Source organism: Pavona decussata, unplaced genomic scaffold (genome assembly GCF_977016875.1).
Source record: "Pavona decussata unplaced genomic scaffold, jaPavDecu1.1 SCAFFOLD_156, whole genome shotgun sequence".
Taxonomy (NCBI): Eukaryota; Metazoa; Cnidaria; class Anthozoa; order Scleractinia; family Agariciidae; genus Pavona; species Pavona decussata.
This window is the reverse complement of record NW_028145568.1, coordinates 6245800-6266368: the sequence shown is the minus strand read 5'-3', so window position 1 is coordinate 6266368 and position 20569 is coordinate 6245800. Positions and strand designations below refer to the sequence as shown.

Below are 20569 nucleotides of genomic sequence, written 5' to 3'. Positions count from 1 at the left end.
GGTTTGCAAAGTTGGTGTTTCTTTGGGCGCTGATATTTCCTTATGAAGCTCAGACTTTTCTGGACTACTGTCTCTACATTTGACTAAAATTCGACTTACTGTAAACAGTCAGTTATGAAATTATAGTCAACATTCATGGTCTTGTTCGGAGCCGTTCCCTGTTTCAACTTATTTTAGAATAGCATTAAAATCCTGGCCTAAGCTTGGCTGCCTTAGGGTAAATGACTTAAACAATATACCAGTCCTGCTCTTGGAGAAATGTCGGGATGGAGCGCGGATTATTTGGTCAAATGTTAGAGTGGGACTCAGCCTTGGTTGCCACTGGTTTATTGATCTTAGCACCAGTCCAGTTTACTGCAGGCTACATATGTGAAGAGTTTTTGTGTGCAAATGTAGTTATAACCAAACCGACGTGTAAGACTTTCCTAGGAAGGTCTGTTTGACAGAAGGGATTCTTAGGTTTCGAGCAAAAGCACAGCCTACATACATCATACAACATCAACCCCAACAGCTGCCAACAACCAAACAACTACTAACAAAAACTACTCAATATAATGTCGAACGCACGGGCTATATACATTTATTCATCAAAAGCGCGTCATCGAGTTGTATCATTCTATATTTTTCAGGCAGAGATTCAATTATAATAAAATAGCAATCAATGTTAAAAAATCCACAAAATAATATAACGGTTTGACGTTTCTTTGATCGTACCGGACGGTTCCTTTCTCTATAATTCTGTAAATATAATAATCTGGACAATGAAGGGAATGAAGAACACTTCCCCTCTTTGTCAAATTTGGATTCAATTATATTTACATCCCCGCTTTAATTAAAAATTGTTTGTCTTTCTTCTATCCTTTTTTCTACAAATCCCAAGACAGCTGATCCAAAATGAAGGATTTAATTTAGAATGTACTACATCGTTTTCTCGTAATATGACAGGAGTAGTCGCTTGACAATACTAAGAGAGGGCTTCTTCAGAACATTCAACCTCTCGAATTTCATATTAATATTAAACTCCTCTATACGCTTTTTCTTTCAAATCCCATCCGTCCTCACGTAAATATGCTCTCTTTTATTTGATATTATTATATTAACTTTTAAGACCACCTGCAATACATATGGTGATGAGCAATGACAAAAGGCTCACCGCTGTATTAAATTTACGAGAAAATTATTGATTGGTTATAAAATAGAACATATTCATTTCCTCAGGGCCTACTACTCTCCTTGCTTTATTAATCTAAACTAATTGAAAACGTGACATCTTTTCGCTTTCGGCGATTACCTTATTTCGCACATCAAACCACTTTCAACTGTTCTTAATTGTACACCAGTGTCGTCCTTGCAAATGTTGGTAGGAGTTTGGAAATGTAATCAGGTAATAGCAATATTCAAGAAATCCAGGTCGCAATTCTTTACCACTGGGAAGTCCAGCAACTTTTATCTTTTCTTGGCTGACGAGGCAGACAAATTAAAATCATAACACACCAGGGGAGACGCTAACAGAAAAGCTAGCAGAACACCAAACAATGTTTGGAGTTATTCAAGAACACGTAGTTTATCGCCTAACATCCTCGAAAATTGAGGTGGTAAGTTAGTTGTGAGACTCAGTAGTGAGGACTTAAGCTGTTAGTGACGCATTCTCGTAACTAGCGGTAATTTTAATCTTATCCAAATATTTTTAACATGTATTTGAGCAAAAGAAATTGTTTATATTTTATCTCCAAGAAAATTACGACGAAACGTGAAGATGGTATTAACAATTCCGTCTGATTTTCTTTAGTTTAATCTGTTAAAATGTAATGTAAAATAGTAAACATAAGCAAAATTCAGTTATAGAATTGCCTAGATACGTTTAGTAATGCCAGTTAAAATATTGGCTTTGTGGCTATTGTTTTTGAGGTCGTGCGCTCTTTAGGGATACTGAATCTGAATATACAGATTGGCAAATAACAAAGGGTAAACTCAAGTCAAAAGTCAAAGTCAAGTCAAATCAAAAGCACCCAACGAGAAGATTTATGCAAAATATTTAAAATGCTGTTCCTATGTTACCAGATTATTTTATGTAAACTACTACAGCTTTATCTGTTCGGATTCTTTATCTGAAAAAGCCGCAGAACGTTTTAGGGAAAGGAACTGTGCTAGCTGGCCTTATTTCGCATTTAAACTACATTTTTGTCTCTCCTGAAACGAAAGCAATTATTTTTTTTATTTGCACGAAAGTTTGAGGTGATATTTTCCAACGAAAATTACAATTCAAATCATCACGATTTTTCCAATCTTTTTTCTAGACGGCCAAAGTCTTCCAAATAGATACCAGTCCAAAGAGACGAACCGTTGAGTGCTCCTGATAAATCAAAAGATTCTTGTCAGTTGAAACTGTAACCACTGAATTAAACGCAAAGATTTTCTTGTCTATTTCCAACATAATATGACGCATGAAGATCAAAATCAGTTCACGTGTAATACACAACTATACAGACCCAGCAGAACCTTAGATTTCCGTCAGAACAGAAAATTGTCGTGATAGGATTGAGTGTGTTGTTTAAAAACTGATGTAAGTGAATAGAATTTTACTCTTCTTCAATGTTTACAGGATTGTCTCTATTTGCTTCATTAGTCGTGTAAGATTGTGTGGTAAAAGCATAATTTTCTTAATTGCAGCATGTGCCCCTTTACTGTCAAGTCATTATCTATTCTTCTATTTCATTTTGGATTTTGCATCATCATAGGTTTGCGATTCGTAAAATATACTTTAGAGTATCCAGTCATAAGTAAACTATTTCACGTATTACTAACTCATTCCATTGTGGCTGGAGTTCGTCCTTAATTTTCAAGCTGTTTGTTATCAACATGTTTATCCAGGTTAATCACGTTTCATCGGAGCCTTATTTTTCTTCTTCCTGTCCTCCTCCTCACTTAAAAGTTAATTCTTTTTTATATATATACGTAACCCAGTTGTCAACCTTTGCTCTATTAAAAATCTTTAGAAAAGTAAATGTGTTGAAGGTTTACACTCAACTTGTTTTAATATGTCAGAAAGATAAAATGAAATATGCCTATATTTTGCGGAAAGTCGTGGGGTGCCATCTCTGTTGGTTTAATTAAATTTTTGATATCGACTAGCATTGTAATCAAACTACCTGCTCAGATCGATCACCCGCTGAGAGCAATATATAAAATTGAAACAAATCTATATCTGCAAGCTTCGGACAAAGCGAGGACGCAAATACAATTTTAATAGGGGTGAGAAAACAGACTCATGGGTGCCGATTCTCAATCTCATTTATTATTTATAAGCTGATGACCCATTTGGTCAGGTGTATGTATCTTGATACCCAATGAATATACTGATCAAGACACTTGAATATTAATCAGTCTTAATGCTAATTAATAGCATTCCAATTCCCGCTTCTCTCATTACTTTAAGAGAGCCACATACTATTCTTTCTTAGGAATCGTCACATTAATTGTGCAGTTACAGAATTTTCCTTTCTAGAAAACAAAATCCTTGAAAGCAATAGATTCGTCTTGTTTCTTTGTGCTTGTACGTGTACGAAAGAAGCTTGAGAGCGCGCACAATGCCATAAGCATTCTGGGGACGAAATCTCTCTCCGGACTTCAAATGTAGTTGGAAGTTTTTAACGGTTTGACATTGCGTGTTTTACTGACCCTGAGTAATCGGTAAAAATTCCTGTGGTGTGACAACATTCACCCTTAAGAGTGATAATAAGAGTGCGTAAATTAGCTGTACCCACAATGGTTTTCGGGGCAATTCTACCGACCTAATTAGCCGGCTTTTTGCTTTATAAGTCAATTCATATGACTAAGTGAATCCTTCGGTTTCGTATTGGCTGCATGTATTTCAATGTGAAAAGGTCTAAAAATCTTAATAACATTTTTTTTTTTGCAAAACTGTACTGGATGATATGTCCTTCCAAATATATGCAATCTCGTACCCAATGTCCTCACGCTCTTTGGCAAGCAGTTGGTCGCCGGAATTTTTGCAAAGCATAATCCTGTGGTAAAAATGCAAGTGAAAGGCAGAACCGTTAACAAAACAACCAATCAAAAATTTTCTTTTTTCCGATTTCTCCAGAGTCTCTCCAGGCGACCAACCGCTGGCCAAATAGCCTGAGGACTCTGTGTGAGCACAGGCGTCCAGCGAAGGATAAGGGTAAGCCAGGCTCTGGGAACAAGTTTGGTAAGGTCGTAAAACACTCGCACAAAACAAAAAACAAAAAAAACAAAAACAACAACAAAAACAACAACAACAATAATAACAACAACAAAAAACAAAACAAAACAAAAAACAACGTAAACATCACTGATCGGGAAAGTATTGCTAAACAACCTGCACTTTCAGCACATCTCACTGGTTCATCTGGCATTCCTACCTTCAAGATACGAATGTACAAGTTTTCATTGCAAGAATTCTGATTTTTTCATGCCGCACATACGCAGCACTATTCTGCATTTATTGTGTTTTCGAGGTGACCTCTTTGCATAAGCCCGATAGTTTCTTGAGATCTCCTGGCCATATCTTTAATTTCTTGCTACTTTTGTCTTACATTAATGTGTTTTGTGGCAAATGAATAAAGCAGACCTTGATTTGTTACAATTCAGGCTTCTATCCATCAACTGCTTGTACAGAGGATAGGTAAGCACAAAGCTTTCATTTCAACGGTCACACTTTAGGATTTGATACACAGCCCCGGATTTGATAACCACGTGATACGGCTGTGTTGACGCTAGGTGAAAGTTCCAAACATTGATTTGTACATGGAACTCAATGTTAAAATTGGGCGCCAGTAAAGAATTTATCGAGATATGATTTTTATTTATTTGTTTTTAATTATGAAAAAAAAAAAAGAGTTGTACAGGCTCTAACATGCCCAAAAAGGTCCGAAAGGTTCAAACCAGCCAGCTCAACGAGAGACAAGGAAACTGATAGAAAAGGCGGAAAAAACTTTATTGTGCCTAAAGGTCGCTATAGCTACAAGCCTTAAATAATTCATTTATTCATTTCATTTTGTTTATTTATTTTTGGTGGGATAAAAAACTTAAAAGTTACTTCATCAGTTATAGAGAAAGCAATTAGTTTCCTCTTTACTTCTACGATATGCAGATTTGTATAATGAAGATATAAGGTGTTCCTTTTTTTTATTTTCCTTCAAAATGCAAATACAAATGTCCCTACCATAAGCCGTCTGAACTAAATATGTCTTTCGAAAAATGTTTAGATAAATAAAGGTAGACAAAAATTAAATATTATTAAAGTAGGATTTAAAGGAAATTGAAATTCGATAACGCTTGTCATGGACGTAAAGTTACCGATTAGTTGTAAGGAGTTTTTAATCAAATTACCTTTAGGAATGGTCATGATCAAAAGCAGCTTTCGGCTTCCTTAATAAAATGCGTTTTAAATGTTTAATCGTCAAAGCTTTTACAAATGTATTTAAGTGATGTATATTTTGAATTAGGTTACTGAGAATCAACCGTTTATTGTTATCACATAATTGTGGCCCTCTCGAAAAAATCAAAATAAACTTTATTTCATTTCCTTTTGCGGATCATGATATAACGCAGTAAACTTTTCAGTTATAACGTAGTCAGACTAGGATTTTGATGAGTTGTTTCTCCATTCAACTGTGAGCTTTGCCAAAAACCTGTCGCGGATTACCGTCAGGAACAGTTCAACAAACTGACTCAGGTTGATAGATGACAGAACCGAATTCCGGTGCGGACGTCGCATGTCAAATTAAACGACAAAAGCTAAAGTAGTTTTCCTGAAGAAATAATACGTTTAAGTCCTCAAAATTTCCTCTTCCATTGTCTTAAGGCCAATTCATTATTCAAAGCCTTTCAAAAGTGAATTATTCTTTACAAGAAAAAGATAACAATGAAAAAAAAGCTTTTTGTTAAAATTTGCATAATGGTATCCATTGCATTAGTTGGTATTCTGCAAGAACTACAATCTCATCAATTCTACCTCCGCTCCATCGTTCTTCTCTGATGACAACAGAAGCTCAGGTGAGAAAGCCTTCAAACTAGATTATATCAGAATAGTGAAATCTTTTTTAAAACCACTATAAGCGTTATTTAGTTGTTTGATGCATGGGTTACGAAATAGGTGGTGGCTCAGTATTTGCAATTGCGTTTGCCTGAAGTAGACGATGTAAAATGCGAATAATGAAGCGTTTAGCAATGAAAACCGTGAATTTTTTAATTAATTTTCCGTTACTCGAAGATGCTTTACGTGTGGCATTGATAATGTTTCGTAACAGAGGAAAAATCGATGACAAATTATCAAGACTGTATTGATATCAGAACGTGATAACAGCGGGAAATAAATAACTTGTAACAGCCCAATTACTATTACACTCCCAACCAATAAGGAGGGGAAAGAAACATATCTACTCTTTGTCTCAGCCATTCGATCACGCTGTGATAAGTTTGCGTCTTTTTTATCCATTCTGTCATATGAACTGAGTTCAAGCGGTTCAAATAAATATCTCTTGCTCAAAAAGTCCAGGAACATGACAGATTGCCAGTTTAACTAGATTTCTACGTTGTTCGTAGTTGAGTGACATCGAATCTTTTGAACTATCATAAAGTAATCTGAAGGGAGTTTATATTTTTTCACTGCGAGACTCAACAAAATTAATGTTTCATTCCTCTGACCAAAACGCGAATTAACTCTTACAGAAGAATTATCAGGCACTTATCAGAGACAAGTGGAAAAGCACGAACGTTTTTTGCGACGGCAACAGGAAACCATTTCCTTCTCCTAAATGTTTGTAGAAAAAAGCAGTGTCAGATAATTAATAACATTCAAAATCTACCTTTATTGCTTCGTGATGTGGCAGACTTCATAAGTGCTTAAGGTAGATGTCAAACGCAACCACACACCAACTTAGGTCTATATATACGTATTAACCGATTCGTATATACTGCTTTTTGATATTTTTGATTGGAGCAATCCAAACAAGGCATGAAATAGCAAGACATCCTTGATTCTTATTTACTGCAATAAGTAAGTCAACCATTAATGTTTTATAACTTTCATTAAATTTATAATAATTCTGCATCTATTTACTTCCTTTCTATGTCACGTTGACAAAACAGTAAAACCTTATTGTTCACATAGCCAACATTACAAACACAATGATTACAAAGGAAAGAATAGAAGCCTTGGAGACGAAAACATCTTTTGAAGTTCCATTTAAAGTGTCTTTTGAAGTAGACTTAACTACAAACAAAAACACGATTCAAAAGTTATTGATACGCGAAACAAACCTTTTAAAGACACGGTTTGGTGAACTTCGATGGGAAGGTCCTATTAGCCACTTGCGAGTGAAATTTACTAGTATTTAACAGCGTTTTCACTAAGCCGTACAACACAACTTTGATCTTGGCCTCTTTCGGTTTCCAGGAAAGCTGACAAAACTGTTCAGGTGAATATAAATTGTTGAACTCATACTTCGGACTTAAGAAATTATTACCCTGATTTTTTTAAAAGTAGGAAATGTTTGAGTATCCAGACTTTCAATCACTTGTTATGAGAAATGTTTTGTGTTCTAAGCATTAAGGAGGTCAACATGGTGTTCGATGCTATTATTGAAATAAAACATTTGTAGCTAACAATGACATCAGTATAATAATAATAATAATAATAATAATAATAATAATAATAATAATAATAATAATAATAATAATAATAATAATAATAATATAAAAGTCTTTATTTCCTCACAAGATAAAAAATACATATCTCATGTCACAATTAAATATTTGAGTAAAAAGTACCTACATCTAAGTTATTTACAATTATTTACAGTATTTCTTTTTTTCTCAATATTGTCAGCTGGACACAACCAACACTACTCGATCCAAAGTCAACACAAAAGATGTTCATGTGACGACATACAGTGATTAAACTTTATATTTTTGGTCAGTGTCTTATATCTCCAAAAAAAAACAACAACAATTCAAACCAATTTCCAAATTTCCAAGCCTATCAGTAAGTCCATGTAACACTTTCTAACAAACTATGCTGAATTCCAGTTCAAATAAAAAAGCTAAGACAACTCTGGTATTATATAACTTGTCGTATCCATATACGGTCTGTGTAGATTTTGTTTTATATCCTATCGTAGCAGAACGTCGGTGGCAAATATAAAATTTATAACCAAATGGTAAAGGTCAATTTATCCTCAGGCGAAATAATTTCAATATGAAATATAAGACAAGATTGAGCCTCATTCAGTTAGTCTACTTGACTTTTTCTCTACGTGCGCCCGCTCTGCCTTGTGGTTTAATTGTTCTGGCTATTCAATCGTAGTTTGAAAAGTATTTTGTGTCATAACATCTTCATACGAATTAGATACAAACAGATAATCGGAATAATGTATAAAAATATGCCAGTAAACAGCGATAGTACAGACTAAGATGCTTGCTGTTTATAAACTGAATTGTTGTCGTCATTTTTTGTTATATTTAAAATGTGCCAACCATTCAAAAAGTAATTGATTGAACAGATATCGCCTTGTAAAGAACTCATATCTTGCAGCAAAACAACGCTATAAGATATCAGACTGATATTTGCAACGTACTACATACAAAAGCGATAGACGACCTTCACATGTCAACCATACAAACGTTTGACAAAATTCTGACATTAACTTGAGTTCAACCTTTGCCTTTATTAAAATTTCGTTATTGAAAATATAACTGATGAGACACTCCAGATACACCGATAGCGAACGAGACATGCGACAGGAAATAAAAGAAAACCATTTTGCATTTAATGATGGAAAGACACGTGCATCTTATTCACAAACTGACAAAATCTGTTCGTAATAACTAGGGACTATGCAAGGCTCTTTACAGCTGACGTAGAAAACGAGAAATAAAAGGCGAGATCTAACAATGCAATGTCTCTAAAAAAATATGGTGAGTTTAAAAGTAAATACAACATGAAATCCATTACGTAGAATATTAAAATTTATTAGTATTAAAATACACAACTTTTTGTACTTTTACAAATAAATGAAAGATAAGGATTTACAGTCAGAGTTATACTTTTTTTATTATTATCATTTTTATTTGTAATGTACATACGCTCACGTAATATCCGTTTTTAAGGATACTGTCACCGATCTCTGAAAAAGCTTGAAACACACACTGTAGTTTTCAAAATTTGATATTCTAGTCTACCGAAATGCAAATAAGCGTATCTGACTGAATCAAAACCGGCCAACTTGGAAAAAAAGTGCCTACTTTTCAAGTTTTCTCCTTTTGTCTTTGATAAAATTGTTAAAAAAAGGCTATTGTCGTGGTCGATAACAAAAATTGTATTATTTGGTCAGGTGGACAAATATGTCCACCTGACCAAAACGTGAAGCTCGGTCAAATAACTGATAAGCAATCTTCTATGTATTGATTACGAACTCAAGACTATACCGAGAAAAATATCTGAGACATATACAGAAGTCGAACCTAAAACCTTTCAAGCAACCAACAAGCTATAAGAAGATTCGTGGTAAGTTTAGTCGATTTTAAAGGATTAGTTTCAGGTTTTTACACCCAAAGCATGGATCTCAAATAAAAAGTTCCCAGAAAATTATAAATCCGAAATCCAAAGTGGAAAGTTTGTATCTGAATACATTTACGAATCCGGTACATTTCATTGTATGCAATGAATCCGGAGACATTAGCGAATCCGGAAAATTTTTCTCTGATTTTAATGTAGTCTTATGATATGTTTTTTTTTTTTGCAAGATATCGTTTTTATATTTATACGTCTTATGAATGAAACGCCGCTGACTTGACTTGAAAACTTTTGGTATTTTGGAACGGTGGTCGCTAATGATAGGTGGTCGCTTACGAGAGGTGATCGCAAAGGAAGGTTCGACTGTAGTTTCATTCAACATTGTCGAAAACGAGACAATTTTATCAATCGTTTCTACTCCTTATTGAACACATCTCATCGAAATTTAAACTTTTCAATAATATTACTATCCCGTTTCGCCTTGCTTGTGATCCTTACCGTTTCCCATGGAAACTGCCATCCACTCCATTCTTCGAATCGTAACGCCAAGGTTGAGCCCTGATGAGAAGACCATGGATACTGACTGTATATATCTAAATTGTCGTCTATCATAATTTCTGTGAACAACGAAGCGAAGTATATGATGGAAGTTTGCAATAGACACCACGTTTGCTATTAGATATAATCACGTTCATGAGCGAACGAGTGGTGTGTTTGCATTGGAAAACCGCAGAAGCTGAAAAAAAAAAAGACGTGTTATTTCCCTACAACTCGGGGATACGGGATATATTCCCCACAACGAGGGGAATACATCACTTATTCCCTCGTTCCAGGTCAATAACACTCTCGTGAATTCAAATATACTTTCATTTCAATACATTGGCATTTTCACATAGGTTAGGCTAATTGATGACGCTTTATGCCTAGTTTATTATAACTGCAAAGTTTATCATCATCATCAGCGATAGCCTAACTGAAGTATTCCGATTATTAACTATTCTTTCTTATTGGTAGCTTAGGAAAGAAGAATCTGAGAATCTGAGAATCTAAGAATCAAGAAATCCAATTAAGAGGAAAAGATTGGAAACCAAGTACAAGCCATTACACTGAGGACAAAATCAAACCCTCTGTACTTGTGATCTCACTAATCAATGGATGCAATGAACAACTCGACTCACGCATCCTTCACAAACGGTAGTCCAAATTCGACAGATGATACTGAATCTTATGAAGCGAAATGGCTAGACATTCTACAGTTCACGTTGTTTGGCATTATATTTGTGGTCAGTGCAACAGGGAACACGCTGGTGTGTTTGGTAGTGGCACTAACAAGACGCATGCGTACTACACGTAACTATCTGCTTGTTAACCTCGCAGTGTCAGATCTGACTGTGGCGCTGTTGTGTATCCCATTTGACATGGTGGTCAAGATAACTGCTCCTAGATGGTTACTTGGAGATTCAATGTGTAAATTACTGTGGCCATCCATGACTCTGGTCACCAACTCCTCTGCAGCTACACTTGCCGCGATAAGCTATGACAGGTACGAGGTAATATTACTGTTAATATTGTGATTACTAAAACTAGTGATTACGCATGTGCTTTTAAAATTCACCGTGTCTAATCAACCGATCCAAACGTCAGTCACTATTAATTATTATGATAAAAACTATACTAAATAATGCATGCTTGGCGTCTAGAAGAGGTCATTGGTAGACACATTAACCGAACGCAAATTCATTGGTAGCTTTTTTTTTCTTTTCGAGATTTGCTGTGAAAACCATCTTCTATTTGACTCAGAATGCTGTCAGTTTTGTACAAGGACACTCGATTCCAACGCTAAACAAATGAAGAACCAAACTAATTACAGTGCAACCCCGATAATTCTGTGAGAGAATGAACAAAATATTCGCCATAAACCGAATTCTGTTAATTCCGTTCGATCTGCCATCGGGAGCAGAATGAATGGAATTGATTACTACTCCGTTCATTTCGAAAACAGAATAGGTCCAATAAGAACACGATTACCGAATATTCCGTGTAATCCGGTTTCGTTTAGAATGCGCCTTCAGTGTCATTGCAGTTCATCCTACCACTTGTTATAACAAACAAAACTATGTGTTATAAAAAATATTGAAATTAAATGCCATCCACGATTTGCGTTTTTAGATACCGAGCAGTGATGAAACCCATGAAATCTCGTTTATCAACTCGTCAAACTGGAATTATCGTAGCAACAATCTGGATGATTTCGCTGGTGCTCGTGCTGCCGTACATGTTGGTTTTGAGGGTGACTAACAACAACTGCATCGAAGTCTGGCCAAGTGACACCGTCAGGAAAATTTACACTATTGGACTATTTGTATTCCAATATGCTCTACCCCTTACGATTATCGCAATTGCTTATACCAGAGTGATGCTTAGGCTTCGCGTGCAAGCTGAACGAATGGCAAAGAATTTTGAAATTATGATGAAGCCACCATCGCCACCTCTCGTTCAAGAAAATTGTAAAAACGTGAATCCTCTTGCATCTGAGCCAGGTGATAATGCCTCTTTGGCTTCTCCTCTGCCAGAAAGGAAAATATCTCTCAACGGAAATAAAGAAACACAGATACGTGAGAACTCTTTGTTGAACTCGCCGAATCCAGGAAAAACGCCATTTCTGAGTGGGATCAAAGACGACAAGCATTATGCAGAAAGTAATTATCTTGTACCAAAAATTGTTGATAAACAGTCGTTAGCCTCCCCTCTTCCACCAAGGAAGTCACCCTCAATGAAGAATGAACGAAAGCAGCGTTATCTTACATATAACAGCATTGTAAGGCAGAAAGAGGCCAGAAGATTAGAGCACAATAAGAAGATCGTTAACATGCTTCTATTAGTGGTTCTTTTGTATGCCATTTGCTTGCTGCCAAACCAGGTCGTTTGGCTATGGTATGAGTTTGGTTCTGGTCAAAGCTGGGCGCATATCAATGAACTGTTGATATTCGGAAGCATCATGGTGTATGTTAACAGTTCTGTAAATCCTTTACTCTATGCTGGGATGAATGAAGAATTTAGGAAAGGATTTGCAAGAATTCTTAGATGCAAGTGGAGGGGACGTCAGCCGGTACTGATCTAGTTAAACGAAATGATGTAATCAGTTTCAAAAGATATTGCTCTCTTCATTATAATATATTGTTGTGACTGAACGCCTATTCACAACTGGTGTTAAGCACAGAAAAACAATAAGCAAATAACGATTGGATTTCGTTTTCCTCGTGGTTGGTTAAGAAACAACATCTTTGATCGACTTCGTTAAAATACATTGAGGTTGTTTTTATACATGTAAATTCCGTAGCGTGCTCACAACCAATGCAAAACGCAACTGATTGAAGCTCAGAACGGTGAAATAATTACGACATTTCCACCCAGTAAAGTCAACTCCCTTTATTGCTGACACCCTCGGGACCGGGAGTTAGTGTCCTTAATAGCGAATGTTTGTAATAACGGGAATTTATTTCATTCAAACACCTGTAATTTATTTTTGCTGGGTATCTGACTGCTTTCCACGGGGTGTCCGTAACAGCGAGATGTCCGTAACAACAGTCAACATCTCGCCTTGCGGACACCTCGCTATTACGGACAGCAGTTAGATACTGTAGAACATTCGCTTGGCTTAGCAGATAGGAACCAGGAATCATTGTAGCCCTTCAACTCTACAACAATTCTACGTCTTCTCTATATCTTTTCTGCGAGTATCACTCAAATCATGCCTTATACTTTATAGTGTGCTGTAAATATGTTTACGACTGTAATTCAACCAAGGCCAGCTGGTCCCAAACAGAGATGAGAATCGGTTTAACAGGAAAGAACAACACAACTGTTCTAAGAAAATAGATAGAAAGGGAAACCAATTAGGCTGATAAAATCCCTAAGTGTTTGCCTTGATTTAAACCTTTGAGAAGGCACAAGCCAAGGTTAAAGGAAGTAGGCAAACCTGTCCACAACACAACTTTTAACGCTAATCTTTGAGTAACAGGAAAACGTCAAATAATCTGGAAAATATCCATCAAAACCACCGAAAGGAAATAACAACTGTATTCTAAAATTAAAGTCGAAAACACATCCTTACATTAGCTTCACAACAATACCCAGCAAAAATAAATTAGAGATGTTTGCCTGAAATAAATTCCCGCTATTTAGACCCTCGCTATAACAAAGGATACTAACTCGCAGTCCCAAGGGTGCCAGCAATAAAGGGAGTTGACTGTATGTGGTGCAAACTGACTTGAATAATGGTGTATTTTTTATCTATTAGTATTATTTCTCTTAAAGTAGTTGTTTAATGGGAAGCATAGTCAAATTACTTGGACATACCAACGCCAGACAAGGTTCAGATAAGAGTATGGGGTTGTTTCGATAATTTCAAAAAAATGAATCTGTGATTTCAGTCGATTGCTCACGTTGAACGCCTATCCTGTTCTGAAGGTGATTGAGTATGGTGACCTGGTAAGGCACTAAAAAGCATCGGGCCATTAAATATTGATAACCGATTTAAAAAGGTCCAAGATGAAATAATATCCCTATCAATCCCACACTTTAATCAGAAATTTAAAACCTCAACATATAAAAGAGTACGTAAATTTCTCCGAATCTCGCCTTGCGGACACCTTGCTATTACGGACACCCTAATATACGGACAGTTAAATAACCAGCAAAAATAAATTACAGATGTTTGACTGAAATAAATTCCCGCTACAACCCACAGTAATTGGCGTAAGCTGTTGCGGAGTCCATGCCTATATTGTATCATTTACATTTTTTGTTTTGCTTATGTGTATCTATATTAAGTTGGGGGTAGCTAATAAAATAAAACAAATACAGTTTTTTACGGACTCTCGCTAGTAAGGATACTAACTCGCGGTCCAGAGGGTGTCCGCAATGCGAGCATGCATCTGTTACTCCATGGGCAAACGGCCGTGTCCATAAAATGACGTAAGCAAGCACAGGGAGCCGAAGCTCAATATAAGAGAACCGTTAAATTATAAGGATTTGTATGGGAATAAAACGGATTTGTGTAAAATGGTAGAAACTTACCCTGCTGCTTCTTGTATTCTTTGTCATTTTCCAGCGTTTCAAGCCGATTCGGAGCGATTTCGATGAGTTAGCGTCATTCGGGTTTCCACTGCTAAGTGAAACATAAGGCCGAACACCGTTTCAGCCATGTCCGAAGCGCGAAACGGAATAAATCCTTTAAAATCATTCCTAGTGTCCCAATTCCTTCATAGAATTAAAGTAGAGATGCATACCTATCCTGCCAGCGCAATTACGACTCAATTGAAGCCGTATCACGTTTGCTAGAAAGATTTTCTTTCAAGTCAGCTTGCCTCTGAAATTTCGAAAGAACCGCGCCAAGAACGCCATGGACACTTTCAACGTTCGATCAGCACACTGGGTAACAAAAATTCCCTGACACGGGTGGTCAGCGGCCAGTTGTCGACAGGCAAACAGATTTGTTCCCGGGGCTCCCTCGTGTCCTGTCCTTTTTGTCGAGACTGTCAATGAACTATTGTTTCCATCGACCAATCAAAATCACTACCGGACTTGTTTTCCAAATTTAAAGGGCGCGATCCATTCAACCTAAATTTCCGGTACAGAATCAAATATATGGAACGGCAATTTAATTTTTTTAATTTTTTTAAAATTTTGGACAACCTGTGGTCCTTTTTTTAGGAAATTTGGAAATTACGGGAATTTTCTGTTTTATTGGTCATACCAGTTCGTTAGATGCTTAGCCCCAGTTTCTTACGGTATTTAAAAATTACACTCGCGTTTTCTGAATCTGTCTCTATATATTTTATATACATATTTTTCATTTTGGACAGGCGTTACTCTTTTTAATTAAAATGTCGTTAGATTTTAACTTCAGTACAAAAACATTGCTTGGTAGAATAATATATTACTCGTGAAAAGGACAAATTAGGTGGTTGGAAAGATGTCATTGCCAGATGGTACGATATTAAAACATGAATGAAAAAGCAAGATCTGTAAAGTGCAAATTTTCAATTCTCAAGGAAGGGTGCAATGGTTAATCGGAAAAGTATTGTTCTCTGAAGTCAAATGTGTATTTGAATGCACTAGACACACCCGATGGCAGGACCGCAGCTCCTTTGAAGTTTCGCCTGTTTTGACAAAACGTTTTCGACTTGCCAAAAGGTGATCGTACTTGTCTTTGCGATGATTTTCAATAAATACACAATAACTCATTGGGGGGTTTCAGGGTCTTTATTGCTAAGGCCAACGCATGCGAAATTCCCAAAAAAAATTGATTACATGTTATGCAAAAGTAGTATAATTTCCAAATAATACAAATAATATATTTCTTTTTTATTTATTAATTATTTATTTATAGTACAATTTATGAAGGAGCAAAATATGCATTTTGACTGTATGGCCAACGATTTACGCCAGCAATCGATGTTCATCTCCATTGCAGTCTTCTTAACGTTGAAAGTGATACAATTCACTTTCAGGTTGATAAAGGTGGGAGTCCGCTCGAAAATGCCTTCAAAAACTATTATTTTGAAACTGGTGTTCGTCGTCTGTGCGTTTTTTTTACGTCCAACTGTGAAGAATTAAGTGTGGCGACTTTCCCAGATGGTCAACACCCAATCATTAACAGAATTATCGATTTTCTCTTCTGTATGGAGTAGGGTTTAACAATTAACGCGCTTGACAGTAAAAAAGAGTTCATTGCATATCAGCGACGTTAACTAAACTTCTTTATCAAGCGTGATCCCAAAAATGATTTGAAATTATTGCTAACGTGGCGAAGAAAAATTAGAAGAAAAATGAAACCTAAATTACTTCTGATCGTTTGTTGTGCACTCGAGGTATACGCGATGTTCGCATTCCATCGTGTAATGGCCAACTCTAATGATTTCTACTTTGGTGATGCAGCCTCAGATGTCGAAGGAAAAGATGACAATGGGATTGAGAATGAACATGAATCGGACGCGAGCGATAGTTCGAGCGGTGAGGAAACAGATGTCGAAGGCACTGATGAAAGCCTGACAAGCAGAGGAACTGAGTTCAACGATGAGGAATACACAGAGAATACAGAGGAATGGACAAAGGGTACTGGATACTCCAATGAAAAATCACATAAAGGCCAAGCTACTGAATTTTCTGTAGGGATGGTCGTGCGAATTGTTTACGCTGTCCTTTAATCGCACTCCTTAAGTATCGGCAGCTATTCTGATCCCAGGCATGATGTCTAACCGTACTGTGTGGTTTGGGACTTTTGTTAATCCAGATAACCTACAATACTTCGTTTAGTTAACATGAATAATGCCGTGATCCAAATTATGGATCCCTTTGCTGTTGCCGTGCGTTACGACCAGACGATCTCATGCGTTTGTTTTCCGTTTTTCTTCTCAGTTTCAACTGTGTGCATTGTGCTAACCACATTTTCACAACACCTACTTAACTCACTTTAATTACCACTGTTTCCGTTTTTAAACAAGGTACTATTGTAGAAATAAGTCAGATCATGTATTTTGCTTTGAGTGATATGAAAAGATCGCATAAAATAAATTTATTCAGAAAATAAGAATTTTATTCACTCGTGGAGGGCAGCAACTAAAGTTTATTCCGGCTTCCATCGTTGAAAAACCTGTCATTTGACATATTTAGTTCTTCAGTTTTCTTTCTTGTCATCGCTAGATGTCGATAATGTTTTTGATAAAATTATTAATCACGCGGTAGCAACGAGCAACTTCACCTGGAAACATGGTTGAGCGATGAAGCCTTTATATTCTTCCTACTTGTATTAATCCGGCTGAGTTATGTGTGCATCTGCTGCTGCTTTGAGGAGTGTATTATTTCATCGAGTAATCCTTCAAAACTGTTCAACGAGACACAAAGGAGTCAGTAATATTATAAAGCACAACTAATATTTTATTATTAATGTATTTATGTTTGTATTTATTTATTTTATTTTTATTACAACTTTTTTTAAATTGTAAGCTCTAAGAACACAACATGTTTGTTGGATGAATTGCCACTTCAACGCTCGATCAATCGTTTTTCGTCTCTATTACAGTCTTCCTTTTATCATAACGTTGACAAAGTTTCCAATTCACTTTCAGATTGATTACGCCATGTAAACATTTCTTGATACCATATTACTTGTTTCGCTTGAGCTCCAATGAAGAATTTGCGTTAGATTCACAGGATGTACCTGCAAGATGGTCGACATCTTGAAAAGGCGTGGCGACTACTTACCATATATGGAAAGACGTCTGTGGTATCAACGTTGAGTTGAATTACTTCTGCTTGATTTTTACATAAAACAATTACCTCATGGCACGGATATATTCACGATTCACATCTCACAAATTTAACTTGAATAATAACAACACAGTTATTATATTGTACAAGTAGGGTCCAGATTGGCGAAGCCCTCCTAAGTTAAGAAGTTTCCTAAGCATTGTTTCTTGACAAAAATCTATTGTTAAGAAACAATACTAAACATACATCTAACTTAGGGGGGCTTTGTGAATCTGACCCCGGGTCGCTAACTGTTGAAAAGAGTAGTCTTAAAATTCATATGAACATTAACTAAAATAATAATTCAGAATTTTCTCCTGTCAGATGTTAATTTTTATCTTACGTTTGTAACTTTCGTCAATTTGGTAATGTTTATTCTGAGAAACCGTTTTCATACAGGGACAACCTTTCAGGAGATGTTTTTAACTTGTTTTCCGTTGTTGCTTCCTAAATAAAGTATTGTGTCATGCTACGTTACGCGATTTTGATTTGATGTGATTTGATATTACGTCAGTCATCTCATGGCAAGTGTTGTTTTGGGTAATGCCATGTGCATGTGGTGGTAGCGGTTGATGGCGGATAGAGGATAATGACTGGTGGATTACGATTCAGGGATTAAGGGACTGAATGGTGTTTATTTTATTTTATTTCAGTTTATTTCAAGTTTAGTTTGTTTAGTCGGTTTCCATCTGACAGGTATATACTAAGAAATAGATAAGGGGATTAGTTTATAAAGAAACTGCGATACTGCGTCGGTGGGGAGTGGACTGAATGAATGTTTTGTTTTTTAACAGAGTTGGGTGATAAATTAAGGGAAATTGGCCACCGTAAAGAGATTCGAGTACTAACGATTCGAGCGTTATTCCTTCGTCAAAGTGAATCATTCGTTCTGACGAAGGGTTAAAGCCCGAAACGTCATTATTCGAATCTCTTTACGGTGGCCAATTTACTTTTAGTTATCAACTCTGTTGATAAACGAAAGACTCGTTTCTACGAGGAAGTGTTCGTCTTTTTCCCGTCATTTCACTCTCTACTGATTTGGGGTTTGGCGTGGAGACGAAGAGTGTTCCCTGGCTCGTTAGGGAGGAGTTGGCTGTAGCCATAATTTGTAAAACTCACGCTGTTACGGAAACGTCAACAAAAAGTATACTGCCACACACTGCAACAATTATTGTATTGCATGAAGATCAGGGAATATTTGGTGACACGACGAGACATTGGACAAACGAGGGGCGGGTGGGTGGGTAGGTTAATTGCGCCGAACTCAGCTGATAAACATTCTTTAATTAACAAATAAGGAAGCCTCGACTGTGCTCTGTTCTGTTGTAAAGCACGCAGGAAGCGGCTAGAGCACGAAAGAAGTGTAGGGGGAAACACGAGACGTAGTCGAGTGTTTCTCCCTACTTCTTGAGTGCTCTAGCCGCTTCCTAAGTGCTTTACAACAGAACAGAGCACAGCCGAGGCTTCTTTATTTGTTTTATGATAAAGAATTCTTTTATTTCCCCCCGCATTCACCCTCATTTTCAGAACCAACTTCATTTTCCGAACGAACAGATCTGGCGTCAGCGTGCATCTGTACTCTGATAAAGCACGCTAAAATAAGCCAATCGCAATCCTTGTTAGAATGTTTCAAATGATTTGATTGGTTGAACAACACGAAAGCTGTCAGACATGTCAAAACAAGGCATCAAAGTTTACAAACTTTGCTCAGTTCGAATGTAACGCCAGTAGCGTCAGCGCTTCTTCAGTTTTCCCTTTCAAAAATCAGGATGGAAAAGTAAAATGTTCATTGAAATCAGGTGGATTTGTGGCTCGTGAAAATCTGGACGTCATCAAAATGGCAATTCGAAAACAAACCGCTTTAAAGCTTGCGGCCGGTAATAAACCAACTGCTGCGCTGTGTTTTGTGAATGAACAACATTAACAGTCGAATTCACGGGAGCAAGAAGAGTGCTCGAACTGTTGAAACCGTTAGGAAAAGGGCTGCTGTGACTGCTGTGGCTTCCCACTTAATGCTCCAGAGAGGATATCTGAACAAGCTGTAAGTTGTTCACTCGAAGGGCGAGCGTTGTAATTTCTGAGGCTTGCTTCACTGCGGTGAGCGGAGGTGGCTATGATGCGGCGTGATAGAACTTGCACCAAAAATGTAAGGATCTTGTAAGCTTATGTATTTGTGTATTCGTTAGCTAATTAAATTTTCAGTTCTCTCAATTTTTTGTTTGATCTTTTTGTACGAGAATATAGCTAACGAGCGTTTACGGGACCTTTTAAGACTTGTTTAAGCTTGTGACATTTTTACATCTTTCGCTCTAAAACTTGAGCTGTCCATTTTATGCTATCTTTGGTGTTTATCGTCTCTGCCTTCGATGTAATTCCGACCATTTCGTCGGTTGACATGTTTGCAAATCTCGGTTTGTTTATATTTCTACTTGGCTCTGTGTTTTAGTCGCTAACTTCTTCGGAAACTTCACTTTCAATCACCGTGTTATTTGTACTGTTTTTTTACCTTGTATGCGCACAGAATGGTCTATGTCCAGCTCGTTTACGTTTTCTAGGTTATAAAAGACGTCTGGATCGAAAAATTATAATAGTAGTAAATAATTAAAACCGAGAAAGGAATCCAGGAATTTCTCAAACAGGTTGATGGCGTGACACCGTTGCTCCGTGCATCTGTACTCTGATAAAGCACGCTGTTTC

General features: G+C 36.7%; 1 protein-coding gene across 2 annotated transcripts; it reads left to right on the top strand.

Moving 5' to 3' along the window:
- The first annotated feature begins 1326 nt into the window (after window positions 1-1326).
- On the top strand, window positions 1327-14974 carry LOC146465549 (gastrin/cholecystokinin type B receptor-like). 2 transcript variants are annotated; one of them, XM_085128617.1, is made up of 3 exons: window positions 1327-1595; window positions 10574-11102; window positions 11729-14974. In XM_085128617.1, the coding sequence occupies exons 2-3, from the start codon at window positions 10711-10713 to the stop codon at window positions 12678-12680; spliced, it is 1344 nt and encodes a 447-aa protein (XP_084984743.1). In that variant the 5' UTR covers window positions 1327-1595; window positions 10574-10710; the 3' UTR covers window positions 12681-14974. The 2 variants fall into 2 exon arrangements, with proteins under 2 accessions (XP_084984743.1, XP_084984742.1); XM_085128616.1 differs by lacking the exon at window positions 1327-1595 and adding an exon at window positions 5755-6039.
- Window positions 14975-20569: the final 5595 nt, after the last annotated feature.

Coding starts and splice junctions, on each gene's coding strand:
- LOC146465549 (XM_085128617.1), top strand. CDS start 10,711: ATGGATGCAATGAACAACTCGACTCACGCATCCTTCACAAACGGTAGT. Junction 11,103..11,728: donor GCCGCGATAAGCTATGACAG/GTACGAGGTAAT, acceptor TTGCGTTTTTAG/ATACCGAGCAGTGATGAAAC.